Genomic DNA, 16824 nt, shown 5'->3' with positions numbered 1-16824 from the left:
AGTCTTCAGTGTTACATGATCCTTCAGAAATCATTCTGATATGCTGATTTGATTTGAGTTATTATCAATGTTGAAAACAGTTGTGCTGCTTAATATTTTTTGGAACATGTGATACTTTTTCCAGGATTTATTGATGAATAAAAAGTGTAAAAGAACATTATTTTTTCGAAATAGAAATCTTTTCTAACAATATAAATCTTTACTATAACTTTTTATTAATTTGACAGATTCTTGCTGAATAAAAGATAGAAAATAAATTACTGACCCCAAACTTTTGAACACCTATTTAAAAAAATGCTGTTCTTTTTAAACTTTTCATTCATCAAATGATCCTGAAAAAAATATCACGGGTTATAAAAAAAGCAAAGAATCCTGAAAAAAGTATCACAGGCTATAAAAAAAAAAGCAAAGAATCCTGAAAAAAGTATCACAGGTTATAAAAAAATGTAAGCAGCACAACTGATTCCAACATTGAAATCAGCATATTAGAATGATTTCTGAAGGATCATGTGACACTGAAGACTGGTGTAATGGCTAAGGAAAATTCAGCTCTGCATCACAGAAATAAACAAAGTTTCATAATATTACTGTTTTCTTCTGTATTTTGATCAAATAAATGCAGGCTTGATGAGCATAAGATACTTCTTTTAAATAAAACATAAATAGTAATGTTCCCAAACTTTTGATCAGTACTATATATATAGTACTGATCAAAAGTTTGGAAATGTTACTATTTAAAAAAACACATTTTTTTTTTTAAAGAAGTCTCTTATGCTCATCATGCCTGCATTTATTTGATCAAAATACAGAAGAAGAAGAAGAAAACAGTAATATGAAATATAATATTTCTGTGATACAAAACTGAATTTTAGGCATATATACCACTATGTATGAGCAGTTGTAATAGTGATTCGCCTAAGCAGACAACAACAATAAAATCTTTAGTAAACAAATTATTGTTTTCCTTTGTCAATTGTCTTTTGTTGGCTGGTATGAAAAAGCAATTGCAGTGCATGCTGGGGGAATTTGAACTGTGAGTTGTGTAAAGAACAGACCTGCGGATAAAAAGCCAACGAGCTATAAAGCCTCTTGATATAATGTCTGTGTTCCCCCCCCCCCCCCCTCTCTCTCTCTCTCTCTCACTCGCTTTTTATTTATTTTATTTAGAAATATGACAGCCCTTTTTATGGCTGTATTCTGGATCCAAATAAAATCTGTGACTGGGAAAGCTCTTCTATGCTATTTAAACAAGTGAATGAAAAACATTTTTATGCAGGGTTGCTCTGTGAAGGCAGCTAGTTCATTTTATAGTCTAATGGCATTGTCTAATATGATACACTGGGCGGAGAAGGAGTTTAAGGTATGTGAAATCTGCTGACATCAGTTATACCCGAGAAGGCTCAGTATGTAGAGTTGCAGATACAGCCATACTCTACAAATTGCACAGTAATTAAACCAGCTAATTAATGTGTACAGCATAAAGACATGTGACTAGATCAACATAAACACAGCCTCACCTCATCATAGTGTGCAATCACCTCTGTGTCATCGCTCTGTGAAGGTGATACATGTAATGACAAACACCTGCATCCTTAGCTACAAAAACCCTCAGATACCTGCTAGGAAGAAAATGCAGTCAGTAAGCAGTGATTTAGCGGACATTTTAGTCTACCTCAGCTGTTGCAGAGAGTTGTGCTATTAGTTTCGTAAGCAATTAAACTTAAGATTTTCACCTTATCCACAATAGAATAGGTGAGAAAATCCCTTGACAGGACTTTTTCACAGACTGATGACACGTTTTAACGGTCATCGGCATCGTAAATCCTGCAAGTTTCTTTTTTTTTAATTGTATGTACATTTATAACACTATGGGCCCTATCTTGCACCCAGCGCAATTGACTTTGTACACCGACGCATGTGTCATTCCTATTTTGCACCCGCGCAAAGCGCACTTTTCCCTCCACAGAAGCACGTCGCTAAACTAGTGAATGAACTTGCGCTACCTGGGCGGTTCAGCGCAAAAAACCTTATTTTAAGGGCGCATGCTTGACCATAATGTATAGCGTGCACAACGCGCATACACTTTGCTCATGTAATCTACACAGATGCAACAGTTATTTTTGCAAATCATAAATTGTTACACTAAAAAAATATTAACACATGAGATGACGGAAATCATTGTGGTGTGCCACGAAGATGTGAAAAAATAGGCATAAATCTAGCTTACAAATGATTCAGGCTAATTTTGTAATAATTAAGGATAAGACCTGTTTGCCCAATAGTGGCAAGACATATATGTATATAAGGACATCTGACAAATTGGTTTGTCCGTCAAGAACCAGGAAAAAAAAATCGACTGAAAAACTGAAAGACTGAAAAAAAAAAAAGACTGTGAAATCACCTTTACCATAATGTACAACATTACAACTTCACTTCTCTGTCTTTCACTGCTCTTACAAGCACATCAGTCTCCTCGGCTGTGAACCGCTCCTGGCGTGCGCCTGGTAAATACGCCATAATAATAGCAATCCATAATGGAACTTGCGCACCTGCTTTTAAAGGGAATGTTGGATGACGCTCGGATTGGTTTATTCACGTTACGCCCAAACCACACCTATGAATAATGAAGCTACTTCAGACCAACCCATTTTAGATTTGCGCCGGGCGCAAGAGCCATTTATCCCGCCGGGAAAATAGCAACAGCGCCGAGACCCGCCCACAAAGTAACTTGCGCTTCGCGCTTTGACACTTGCGTTTCAGATCGTTAAAATAGGGCCCATTATTTTGTATTATATTACCTTTGCATCAAAGAACAAAAAACTAATTAATACTGCTGTGAGGGTGTTTCTACTACAGTGGCTGTGGGAGTGACGGTAAAGTTGGCATCTTTCTATTTTTTCTCTTTTTTTTCCTCTTTTGAAAGTTGTAAAAACACTATTGTGTGGTTTTCTTTTGCTATTTGATCAAATGGGAACACGGAAAATATATTTAATATTGTGTCTTACAACAACACAAGATGTCGCCGAAAGTAAACTTACCCTGCCAAGCACAGAAAACACGAAAGTGTGAAAAAAAGTGAATATCCTGGACTTACATTGAACCTTGTTTTGAAACCAGAACATTATAGAGAATTGATAATGGAATCTTTTCACCTCACTAAATAACCACCAAGTAACCATAATAAGTAGTAGTCATTTTGTAGACACTTTTATTTAAAGCGGCATGGACTTGGGTTGTAAAGAAGGGAATAGTCACTTGTTTGCTTGTTTAGGAGCACCTCAGTGATGCTAATCTGCTTAATGAACTATCCCTCTCTCTCTCTCTCTATTGAGTAATTGCCTCTGCTGCACTGTGTTAAACTCTGTTTATGTGTGTGTATGTGGTTTCATTCTGATATTACCATCTGATAACCTTTAATGAGAATTGCATCTGTAATGAGAGGAACACAAGCCCCAGAGATGTAGGCTCAGGTTTGTTAAAATAGTCACGTCTGTTTATATGCAAAATGTGCCCTGTTTATTTATAGACTGTAGTAGTTCCACATAAAAGTACAAATAATTTGAAAATGGTGAATTTATGAGAGTTCATGAGAGAAGTTGTGAATTTATTGTGAGTTAGATTATCTCAATCACGTGTGTAGTTGGGGTGGGGGGTGGGGTGGGAGTCGGTAACACCCCAATATTTATACCATGGTATACCATATATATATATATATATATATATATATATATATATATATATATATATATATATATATATATTTAGTTATATAAACTAAAAAACTGATGAAAACAGGAGAACTTCCCGCATACATAAATTAGTTTTTTATACTCATGGACCTTAGAATTTATCACGTTCTATTGTATTTTATTGTGGTAAATTTGGACTAACTTGTTGAATTTATAATAGATAATCTGTAAGGAATAGATTTTTCACAAAAGCTTTAGGCTATATTGCCAACTGTGGCATTGTGACTATAGTTTCTATGTGTTGGCTGCTATTTTTCGTAACAAATGGTATAGATAAAAAAAGAAAGAAAAAAGGTTAACAAGCCTAAGCATGGCAATGAGGAGCCATCAATGGTCTCACCTGTTATTATATCCTTAATGTAACAAATGCTATAGTTAAACAATTGCAAGAAATGTTATTTTTTTCATAAGGCCAAGTACACGTTAGAAAGAGTTTTAAAGTATGAACCTTCTTAAATTATTTACTAAACTATTGGTTTTCCCCATGTGCAAAATGTTCAGTTAATAATGACAGATATTAGAAAAAACCTGACTGTTAGATATTCCAAGAGATGACAGGAAATTTACATTTTCAGTGCAAGAAAATGTAAGTAAAGTTCTTTAAGTAAAATTCTGTCAAACTGATAAGGTTTTAGGTGCTTAAATATTATAAAATGAAGCATATATTCATTGTAAACGAGTAATTGTCAAGTCACCTTCATTTATATAGCACTTTTTAATAGTTTACTAGGCTATTACTTTATTGCAGTTATGTTATCAACCAACTTTGCATGTGGATGATACCATTTTGAAAAAAACAAATAAACCTCATGAGGGAGCATATGCCCCGGGACCCCGCTAAACCGTTCACACTTCAACCCCCCCTCCCAATGTTCAAACCAAAACTACGCCCTTGATCTCAATGAATCAGTTAAGGCAGTTCAAATAACGAGTCGATTTCTGGTTGTTGCGTTCTCACTGACTCATTGTTTGAAAGTTTCACTTGTTGATCATATTTGCAACACCTCCAGGTAGCTAATGTATTTATCTCTGCTGGGATAAATTCCAAAATCATGAAAACTGCTTGCCAAACTTACATTTCAATAAATCAGCAATACATTGTGGCAAGAGCTGTCTAATAAATGTGATTTCCTATTCTCAAATAGTGGTAAAATAGCTTAAATTCCAGGTTCCTCCAGCCAATGTGCATAAGTCCTAAGCGCTAATCTCAGCTGTTTCTATGCTTCACACTGTCAGTTTTTGGGATTGACAACTGCATTTACTTACAGGTGTGTCCTGTTCACACAGCAATTTACAATAGCGTCTCGAATGCTGTCTATATGTGCAATGGGAGTCAAGCCCATATTCTCTTACCAGAAAGTAACCATAGCAACAGTGACCAAAGTAATATCAATGATGGCAAAGTCTAAAAACTGAGAAATCTTATCACTTTTGACATGAAAAGAGTCTAATCGAGCTGCAAGTTCATCCGTCAAATTTTCATTAAAGGGGTGGTAAACCACGATTTCACTATTCTAACTTTAGCTAACGTGTAATGTTGCTGCTTGAGCATAAACAACATCTGCAAAGTTACAACGTTCAAAGTTTAAAGCAAAGGGAGATATTTGCTTTTAAAGAAATCAGTTTCTAAGGACTACAGCAAACGGCCGCTAGGGACTACTACACATTCACCCAGGTTTTGCTGACATCACCAGGCCCAATATTTACATAAACCCCTCCTCCGGGGAATATGAAATAAGGGGGGCGAGGCAATTTTGTATCGCCGCGGGGAAGCGTTAGTAGGCTGTGTTTTTGCCGCAATGCCGAAGAAACGCTGTTATTTTCATCCGGATTGCAGGTCTGGGGTACTTGCTCTGTTCAGCCTTCTTGGGAAGGGGGTGCGTTGCAGAGCGTTTAACATACAGCATGTTATATGCACGTGTGTTTGAGTCAGCGGGGAATCAGGCGCGCGCAGGGCTCCCTGCATCCACCGTCTTCGCGATTTCAATGCCAGATTTGCACAACGTCAGCTGCGTGAAAAAAACACTGCCGGTGCGTGGATGCACGACGCGCGCGCTGCACATTTCACGGAGGACAACACAATCTTCCACAAACTTCGCGAGTTCAATACAGGATATGCACAACGGCTTGTCCTGAAAGCTGGATTTACAAACAGAAGCTGTTTACGGGCCACAACCTGTAAGTCTGATTTATTTTTCATCGATGTGTTTTCCTGTAATAGGTTGTAGCAAGGAAGTAAACAGATGACAACACTGTTCTGCAAACCAGTCTGTTAAAAGCTTATTCATACTTAACGTTATCCGACGAACACCTATCGTTACAAACACTAACGTTAAAATCTCAACAGCGAACCTGGCATTAGTGTAAATGATTCTTTGATTAGAGCTTTTATGTATTGTTTATCTACAGGCATGCTAAACATGGTTCTGTGTGTGATTTGGCTAACTTACTAGTTAAAGCCAGTGCTTAGTGTTCGTTTTGGGTTGGTTCTTGCGACAGATATTTGGCTATAATCGTTCTAAAAATACAAAAGTTAAAGTGCCATTCAGTAGCGATCATTATAGATCCGCAGTCTTTACTCTCGAGGACTGAACAGGTTCTGCTCGATCATCTTCACTCAAATGTTCTGGGTCTGATTCGAGCTCATATGGTTTTATTGACGCGTTGTTTCTAACACTGAACAGCCTCCGGTAAGGGGCGTGACGTTTCCGACGTGCACTGCGGTTAGCGAATCACAACACACTGGGCCAGCTAACCAATCTGAGCCCACTGCGTATTTTTGAGGGATTGGCTTCATACAACCCGGAAAGCATCAGACCGTTTTACAAGGAGGGACAGAGCAGTGTAGAATAAAGGTCAAATATATGAAAAATAAGGCAATTTTTTTTAAAACGAAGCATGAACACATGTTACAGTGCACCCCACAAACACAATCAAGCCTTCAAAAGAATGTGTTTTACCACCCCTTTAAGCAACAGCAGCATTTATACCTGGATGGAGAGCGGAGCATTTAAGTCGCGTTTAGAACACAATACTGACGGAGAAGCTCCGGTGGAGAACACTGATTGGATCTAAAACATTCAGATGACACACAGCTCATATCTCAATTGCTACAAGTTACTGAAACCACATGTGAAAACCTGCAACACATGGTAGACATGCATTTGTGTAGCGCAGTGCAGCTCTCTCTCATTGCATTACGTGATAGACAACTAATTGTACAGTTCGATTCCGTTCACACAGCGCAGGTTTTCCATTGCTGTTGTGAGTCCTGAAAGTTTACGGGTGCGAGTTCGGTTACAAAATGTGGTTGTTGTCACTCCCGTAAATAACTGAACTGTATCTGAATATAACTGTATTAAGTACTCAAATACAGAACTGACAACCATATTCTGCTGCTCTGTGAACGTGGCCTATGGGAACCGGAGCTTCTAACAGTAGGTGCAGTGATGCGATGGCGAGCCAATTGGCGAATGGCTCTTTATTTAGAAAGCAGGATTTCCTTCTACTTGAGCTATCCATGTTGCGCGTTGCAGTTTCTCTCTTTCTTAGTAATTCAAATTAATACAAATACAAATGTTGCCTCTGGCTTGGCGTGCTCAGTTGGGGACACTAAATTTTTCAACTAAACATCGAAATACATCTAAATAATAAACTAAATTAACCATTTAAACGAAATTACTGATCAAATTATTGATCTAAAGCCCACACTGTCACTGTATGATACTTGAAATTTTTCCAGAATGGCTATACAGTTGAATAAAATTATGCTGCATTATTTTCCTGTTTAACACTGTAAAGCTGCTTTGAAACAATCTACATTGTTAAAAGCGCTATATAAAGTTGACTTGACTTGACTTGACAAATGAACCATCTTGGTACATACAGTCTTTGATAACACCACAATGAACGACAATATAATAAGTTAATAATGACTAATCAGTGAATAATGACTTTAATAATGGGCTGTTCCTCAGTGTGATTTTTGAAGACTTTGATGGACTACTTTTACTTTTAGTGCTTTTGGGTCTTTTTTAAGCTTGAAAGCTCCAATCCCCTTTCATTGTAATTGCATGGGGAAAAAACACCACCACAGTCTCCAGTTTCTCCTTTTGTGTTCAACAGAAGAAACAAAGCAATACAAGTTTGGAACAACATGAAGATCAATCAATAATTACAGATGTTTTATTTTTGGGTGAACGGCCCTGTAAAAAAAATTTTTTTGTCTTTGTCTTTTTTTCTTCTCTCCAGCCTGCAGATGTAACAACCACGCTAACGTGTGCCACTCCAACTCAGGGAAATGCTACTGTACCACTAAAGGGGTCAAAGGGGACCAATGCCAGCTGTGAGTATGACTACTTTACCCATCATCAGCAATTCTCCCTGTCAGTCAGAGAGTGATAGACTTGAGCCCTTCAACTAAATACAAAGATTCCTCACATTATCCTGCTCTCATTAGCATCATAGCACATTTTATTCACAGATTTAACCCTCTCCTAGGCTCTCTGTTATTAATTCCCTCCTAAGTGTCTTTCCAATCCCAGGGCATTAATTTTAATGGCAACCTCTGCTGTGCTGTGTCAGCGAGCCCCCTGTTCACAGTGGCAAAGGGAATTATCAGTGGCTTAAATAGCACTTTTGGGGCTGACACCATGCCCTGATTGTGTATATGTGTACGTACTGGGGTCCATAAAGACACAGTGTGGTGCTGTGTGGATGTATTTGTAACAGGCTGCACCACCGCCACTGGCACTTATAATGTATTAAGCAGTAATGAGTTCCCCAGGACTTAAACACAGTTCTCAAAAGTTTCTCTTTTCCACATGCCCTCTATCTTTTTTTTTTTTAAATATCAGTTATGTGACCCGTGGGTAGAGAGTTAGATAGCACACAACCAGCATAACTTCAAACACATGCCTGAATCGCATGGATGAATTTGCCTTGTTTGTTGGTACTGCTCAATGTCGTGGTTGATGTTTCGCTCATGCAGCACATCACATGGCAGTGGAACTGATGTACGTGTAGGTGTATTTACTCTGTTACAGTACACTGATGTGACTCCATTTATAGAAAACGTTTTTAAAAGCTGGTACCCTTTGATTGGCGTTAGTATTTCGTTCCAGTAAATTGTCATGATTCCAAAGAATTTTTCTCAGTAAACTTTAAGAGTTACAGAATTTCCTATTTCCTTTTTCCTGACAATTTTCATTGCATATGCGCTCTTATAAGGAGACAGGTTCACTAGTCCAGGGCTGACTAAGGTCATGCCAGATTCTTTACCAAGAAAGCTGTGCTGTGGTAAGGTCATCCATCTTTGTTAAGAATTGAATGATAGCAATCCTTTTAAAAATGACATTTAGAGAATTAACCATTCTTTTAGCTTTGGCCACAATGTAAAATACAATTTCTGGTCAGAATGAAGCAAAAATTTTAAACTAGGGATGCACAGATGTATCAAAAATGTAACATGTATAGTAAAAAAATAGGGAAAAGGAGCATGCACAACTAAATGCACAATAATGACAGATATGATAAATGACAAAAAAAATGGAATTTTGGCTGATAACTAATATGGTCCAAATGGGCATCCCTATAAAAAACATTTTGTTTCTACGATGACCCATTTGTTTGCATTTGTTTTGCACTTTTGCAAAACGTTTTGTGCTACCCTGAGAAACTTTTCGGAACTTAACCCTGATAAACTATGACAAACGAGTGCAAAGTTGGTGATGGAAATAATATGAGGTTGGAGGAAAAACTTTATTTCAGTGCTTTAGTGAGCGAACACAAAAGTTTTGTTAGCGAATGCAAAGGCATTTAAAAACAAATCTTCCATGATTTTTATTGCATAGAAACAAAAAGTTTTTCATAGGGATACCCAGTATATTTTTTCCATCACCATTTCCATCAACCCCCCGCCCCTCCATCACCATGTACATGTTCCCCCCATTCACCATTTACATTTTGTCTCATCACCATGTCTTTTTATGGCATACATTTCTAATCCTGGTAGGCCCACACATATTTTCTGCACTGATTTTGATAGGATTTAAATATGGTTAAATGTTTTGAACACATCTGAGGCTACACTGTACTTCATTCTTATCAGTAGGCACTGTAAACGCATTAGGCATTATCAAATTGGTTTCTTATCAACTTGCTTAACCAGTGAGACTTGGTTCTCCTTGACCAATTTCAGCAGTTAGACCATATCCAAACCAGCATAAACCAAAATAATGGAAACTCGTGTTAGTATTTGTCACTCATGAGCAGCCTTATTTGCTTAATCTACTTTAGACTGGATTTATAATGAACTAGAATGCTGCTTTTATGAATATTAAATCATTAAAAAAAGGGATTATGTGTGTAGCCATATGTTTTGTTGTCCACCTGTTGTTGCGTACAGTCACCAACAAGTTTATGTGTGTGAAGTGACTAGCGCTCACATATACTTTCACATCACCATGGGAACCGCTGAAGTGATTAAAGACAGTGACTCACCCCAACCTGAGCGATGGCAGCCCGAGTGCTGAAATACATCTTTGAGCACATAACACAGCAACAACCTTCCTTCCGTGATAATCATGCGAGATTAAGTCAAAATCTTAATATGCTTTATGCAATTCATCTCAATATGAATTACTTTCCTTTCTTTTAAAAAATATCAGATTACTTGTAATAATAATGAAACATGCAGTATTTGTTGGAAACACAAATGGATCCATCTACTGGAAGTTTGTTTTCCATAGGAAGTTTCCTGCTCTCAGACTCGTTGATGCAGAGTCAGACTAGTTGCAGAATTGTAAATGGATATGAAAATGTATCTGCTCTGATTTTGGTTTGTATTTGGGTCTGGATGTTTACGTCTGGAGTTCTGGATCTGCATGTTTATCCGTGCCCCATTTTATCTTCAGATGTGCCTGTTTCTGTGTTCAGTGAAATGAGCCGAGTAAGCTGGCCCAACAGCTGTGAATATATGTGTGTTTTGAGGGACTGTTTGCCCTATTTGCTTTTGTCTTTAATATAACTGCAGCAGGCATGTAATCAACAGAGTACTGCAGTGCACACAAGCACAAAACATTGAAACATGCATAATGTTTGTTCGGTGCACTATTGAGAGAAATCGTTGTGCGCTGTGTAAACATGATGCTTATTGTAGTTGTAGACTAAATTTCAGCATTTACTCAACTCACCTGTAAAAAAACAGATCCAGTATTCTTCAAAATGAATTAAAACTATGCAAATGCAAACTCAGACTATTATGCAAACCTGCATAATTAAACATGTTAAATAATACATATATACTTTATGTATTCAATCTCACTTTATTAACTTTGATGCTGGCCTTATATGATCCAATTCAACCATATGGATAATCAAAAATGACTTTAGATAAATATCACAATTGTGTTGAAATTTTTATTGCTGAAGTAAGGGTGTTGACCTTTCTTCCCCTGTGTCCTATACAGTTATAAAGTTTGTTTGAGCTAAGCCCTCTACTGTACAGGCATACATTTACATTTCCTTCAGCCTGAGGCTTATTCATTTCACTTTTGCTATGAAAGGGCCTTTACATTTGCCAAATATATATAGCTTTTTTGTTGTTGTTATTAAAAAATGATTCATAAATAACAACAATGTGCCTGTGTCTATTTAACCTTCGACAAAATCACACCAGAGCATTATCATCTGTGTTTGCGCTGCCACTGATGCCAGAGAGAGAGAGCAGTTATGAAATAGCTTCACAAACAGTCTTTTCAGCCACACGGTATCATTATTTCTGTTATGAATATTCAGATTATCACAGAAGTACTGGGATAAAAATGTATAGTTCAGATATAAGCTCTTATCAAAATAGAGCAAATCACCTTTTGAAAGTAACAACGCTTCTAATAACAACTGGATCAAAAGGCGACAACAAGCGATTGTTAAATTTTTTTGTCATTGAATCGTTCATTCAAGAGATAAGTTCAAAAACACTGAGTCGTTGAATCATTTATTCAAACCGATTTTTTAAAATTATTTAACATTTTTTAATGGATTGTAGCAATTAACATTTTGTCAGAACCAGTGTTATATGTTATTTTGTGTAAATGTCAGTTCAGAATCTCAGGAGAATCATGCTCTCTATTTGAAACAAAAATTGTGATTCTTAGCTTATCCAGAATCATGCAGATCTAGAAGATGTTAATGCTTTTGTCTGACTGAAATCAGTTTTTTTGATCAAAAGTGCATGCAAACATACTTAACTGATGCTTTTGTGCCTGAATGGGAGCAAATTCCTCTATCATACCAAGATATCATGGAAAAATATTCCATCGCTGCAGGAAAAGAAAGACAATCTACAGGGTGTAATCTTATTTGAGTGTAAAAACACTGCTTGTACAAGAGAGATACTAAAAGATAATAAGAAAGACTGTCTGTGCAGTGGTGGGGACTTTTCAGTCACTCTCTCTGATGGTTACACGCCAGTAGGTGGCAACAAGTGACTGTCTTTATGCGCAAGTCATTTTAATAATCCATCAACCGATTTTTTCAAGGAATTAAATATCAATTTTACAGCCTATTTTTCTCTTAACTCCTTAAGGGAAATAAAAATAGGAAATGAGGAAACTTTTGGCACTAATAGTTTAGAGCTGTAAAGTTAATGTGAATGCATTGCTAAAACAATTTGATTTTGGAAGAGAATGATGACAAATGTTGAATTCTCTGACTTTCGATTGCAGGCTTTGGTATCTTTGCATGTTTTTTGTGACATTGGTATCTCTTCTGAAAGTTTTCCTCTGATATCTGAAGCAGGAGACAAGTATCTATTTGCTCTCATTGCACTGCCATTTAGTAGAAACAACTGAGATATTAAATCAATCTCATTTATGATTTCTCGGTAGGGTCACAGTTCTCAAATGTTTTTTTTTTTTTCAGTGCTATTTTGAAAGCCGTCAACATGGCAAGACAAGGAACTCAGCTAGTGTTATATATAGAGAGAGTGACAGAAAGTGAGTGATGCTCTAAAATCTGCGAGACATTGAATAGCAAGGTCTCTTTCAAGGTTCTTTTCTCTTTGTTGCTTTGTGTCTGTGTTTGAAAGCGCGAGCAAGGGCGAGAGTCAGAGCGAGAGAGTGTGAGAAAATAAAATGAGAGAGAAAGACGGATCAAGAAAAAGACAGATTGAAGGGAGAAAGAGAGGAAGCTAGCAGGTGGCCCATGGCCTGTTTTAGCCTGTTTCCTGTAATGAGCTGAGCTGTCTGTTCAGCACGGCGGGAGAGGCGAAGATGTGGTACTCGTTTAGAAGCCGGTAGAGGATGGAAAGGTAGTGCTGTTGGAGCAGTTTGTGTAGATAGACTTCCTCTCAGCTGAATCCTCCTGATCTGGATTTTGCTTTGGGCTGCTGATGTTAGTGTGCAATTTGTATGTGATACAACACAGTGGATTTTCAATTGACAGTTCAATGCACCATCAAATTTTCTGTTCAAGTTTCTATTATCAAGTGTTTCAAATACTTGATTACCCTTAATATTAATATCTATCTATCTATCTATCTATCTATCTATCTATCTATTCTATCTATCTATCTATCTATCTATCTATCTATCTATCTATCTATCTATCTATCTATCTATCTATCTATCTATCTATCTATCTATCTATCTATCTATCTATCTATCTATCTATCTATCTATCTATCTATCTATCTATCTATCTATCCTTTCAGACTTTGTTTACACACTTTACTCATCTGTTTATTATACGTCTAATAAATTGTAATGTTTGGGGTTTTTATATATAGTAGCTTAGCAGCAGCAAAGTTTCCTGTTCACCACATCTGCACTCATCTTGTTAATGTTTGTTTCATTTAAATTTATTATCCCTTTTTATAATGTCGAGTGTTGTGTGTGTTTGCGTGCTTGTGATCCACGAGGAAGTCGCTATTTAATTAGGCAGGCCCTCCTGAGGAGTACTCAAGCGAGAACGTTTAAACCCTGCGAGCAACAATTGCGTATGCTTTTGTGAGACACGCACACACAGAGCTGTCTCAGTGTGAAATGTGGCACTCTGAGGATTTATCTGCTAATTCAGTCTCCTGCGAGCAGGCGCCGCACACATTCTGTTTATTTAGTCAGGGTGAGGGTCTGTTACCGTGTGGCTAGAAGGATCAACACAAGGCACTCTTCCTCTCTTCTCTCTCACCTGTTTCTCTGCTTTCTTTCTTTTCAAACTAAGAGAGCAGTAGGACTAGACAGATGACTAGAGGGCATGCCCACTGTCTGACACCTGCTGTTTTCATTCTCCATCCCTTTATTTGTTCTCTCAGTCCCTGTCTTATGTCTTTCTCTCTCACTTTTTCTGGACCTCATGTTGTGCTGAACTGGGTGCACTTGCTTTAATCTGCTGTCATTCAACAGCAAAGAGGTCAATCATACCTGAGGAAAATTGGCTATCTCTTAGCATTCCCATTCATCTCAATGGCGGTTGTTCAGCTGGACCCCTGCACGTTTTCTTTTTTCTTTTTTCTTTTTTCTTTTTCAATTAAATAAAAATATAAGAAAACAGCCTGAACAGTAGGATATTGTATGGTGCAGTGCAGTGTAAAGCCCAAAAAAAGAAATATGAGTTTTAAAAGCAAGCAGAAGTTGAAGAGTATTAGAAATATTAGAAATATAATGACATGTTTTAAAGATGTTTCTCTGGAATATTTTGGGCCCTATTTTAACGATCTGAAACGCAAGTGTCAAAGCGCGAAGCGCAAGTAACTTTGTGGGCGGGTCTCGGCGCTGTTGCTATTTTCCCGGCGGGATAAATGGCTCTTGCGCCCGGCGCAAATCTAAAATGGGTTGGTCTGAAGTAGCTTCATTATTCATAGGTGTGGTTTGGGCGTAACGTGAATAAACCAATCCGAGCGTCATCCAACATTCCCTTTAAAAGCAGGTGCGCAAGTTCCATTATGGATTGCTATTATTATGGCGTATTTACCAGGCGCACGCCAGGAGCGGTTCACAGCCGAGGAGACTGATGTTCTTGTAAGAGCAGTGAAAGACAGAGAAGTTGTGTTGTATGGGGATGGGAGAAACCCACCCAAAATAGCGTCGGTTAAACAGGCGTGGGAGGAAATAGCCACAATTGTTTCATCAGCTGGCATCCCCAGGACGTCGCACCAGTGCCGCAAGCGCTACAATGACATCAGAAGACGGGGAAAGTCCAAGCTTGCCAGCATCAATCAGGCACGCCGTGTAACGGGAGGTGGATCAGCCTCTACTCAGGACCTGACGCCAGCAGAGGACATCGCTGCGTCCACCCTCACCGATTTTTTTTCCTGGTTCTTGACGGACAAACCAATTTGTTAGATGTCCTTATATACATATATGTCTTGCCAGAAGTTGCCACTATTGGGCAAACAGGTCTGATCCTTAATTATTAGACAACAACTAGCCTGAATAATTTGTAAGCTAGATTTATGCCTATTTTTTCACATCTTCGTGGCACACCACAATGATTTCCGTCATCTCATGTGTTAATATTTTTTAGTGTAACAATTTATGATTTGCAAAAATAACTGTTGCATCTGTGTAGATTACATGAGCAAAGTGTATGCGCGTTGTGCACGCTATACATTATGGTCAAGCATGCGCCCTTAAAATAGCATAAGGAACAACGCGCAACGCGCCACTGACTTTAGACTAGGTTTTTTCTGGTCAGTGGCGCAATTGTTTAATGGAACAGCAAAATAGCACCAGGGATTGTTTGGGCCGGAACACGCCTCCTTTTTTGCGCTGAACCGCCCAGGGAGCGCAAGTTCATTCACTAGTTTAGCGACGTGCTTCTGTGGAGGGAAAAGCGCGCTTTGCGCGGGTGCAAAATAGGAATGACACATGCGTCGGTGTACAAAGTCAATTGTGCTGGGTGCAAGATAGGGCCCATTATGTTATTGGTGGAAATAACATCACAGCATTTATTTTCATCAAGAGGTTCATTCATTTTTGGTCAAGATCTAGTATTGACAATGCAAGAGTCCAGCACTCTGTGAAGTCTCCTCTAGCACATCGCAAAGACTTTCAATGAATTTAAGGTCTGGATTCAAAGGTGCCAATTCTTGTGTGAAAAGGATCCTTCATGCTCCCTCCCAACCATTTTTTCACACTCTGAGCCTGATGAATCTTGACATTGTCATCCTGGAAAAACACCATGATGTCTTCCTACATGGTTGTTTAAGAAATGAAAAGCTACACACTCCATCAATTAGGGTCGAAAGAACTGTTGCCAAACATATAACATGCTAGAAACATAAATCAGCAGCCATATCACCCTGTAGCCCAAGACTGGTTTCCCACTGAAGCTAAGCAGGGTTGAGCCTGATGGGAGACCTCCTGGGAAAACTAGGTAGCTGCTGGAAGAGGTGTTAGTGAGGCCAGCATGGGGTGCTCACCCTGTGGTCTGTGTGGGTCCTAAAGCCCCAGTGATGGGGACACTGTACTGTCTGAGAGCACCGTCCTTCGGATGAGACGTTAAACCGAGGTCCTGACTCTCTGTGGTTTTGCCCATTGGCCTCTGTCCATCATGGCCTCCAAATCATCCCTCATATACGATTGGCTTCATCACTCTGTCTCCTCTCCACCAATAACCTGGTGTGTGGTGGGCGTTCTGGCGCAATATGGCTGCCGTCGCATTATCCAGGTGGATAATGCACACTGGTGGTGGTTGAGGAGATTTCCCCTTTTATATGTAAAGCGCTTTGAGTACCCAGAAAAGCGCTATATAAATATAGCAAATTATTATTATTAATAGTATTATTATTAAAAATCACTGCAATAATGATCCAATCATTGACTCTTAAGCATTTGCCAATTTAAATCCAAACAGCAACTTTTTTTTTGGCTGGGCAGTGTAGATTAAAGTAGAAAACCATTATTTTAAATTGTAATACAATTCCACAATATTAAGGTTTACTGTAGTTTTTAACAGTTTTTTAACCAAATAAATGCAGCCTTTCTTGCTTCCTTCCTTGAATGATTTTGATGCAAGACTCTTTCTCAGGCCCTTGGCCACTTCTCCACTTCAAAGGGCAATTTGGTGATTAATC

The 16824-nt window shown here is 38.2% G+C and overlaps 1 protein-coding gene and 1 long non-coding RNA gene across 2 annotated transcripts in view; both read left to right on the top strand.

The window, feature by feature from the left end:
- Positions 1-16824, top strand: part of LOC307142248 — a 673051-nt gene that overhangs the window by 341400 nt on the left and 314827 nt on the right. The gene's annotated exons all lie outside the window — the stretch shown is intronic.
- Positions 1-16824, top strand: part of atrnl1a (attractin-like 1a) — a 351306-nt gene that overhangs the window by 163105 nt on the left and 171377 nt on the right. The window contains exon 21 of the mRNA XM_079843147.1: positions 8001-8094. Within this exon, the coding sequence (XP_079699273.1) occupies positions 8001-8094 (94 nt within the window). The remainder of the gene's footprint in view (positions 1-8000; positions 8095-16824) is intronic.

This window comes from Gobio gobio (assembly GCF_949357685.1).
Source record: "Gobio gobio genome assembly, chromosome: 18".
Classification (NCBI taxonomy): Eukaryota; Metazoa; Chordata; class Actinopteri; order Cypriniformes; family Gobionidae; genus Gobio; species Gobio gobio.
Note: the sequence above shows the minus strand (reverse complement) of the source record. Positions and strands in the feature narration are given on the sequence as shown.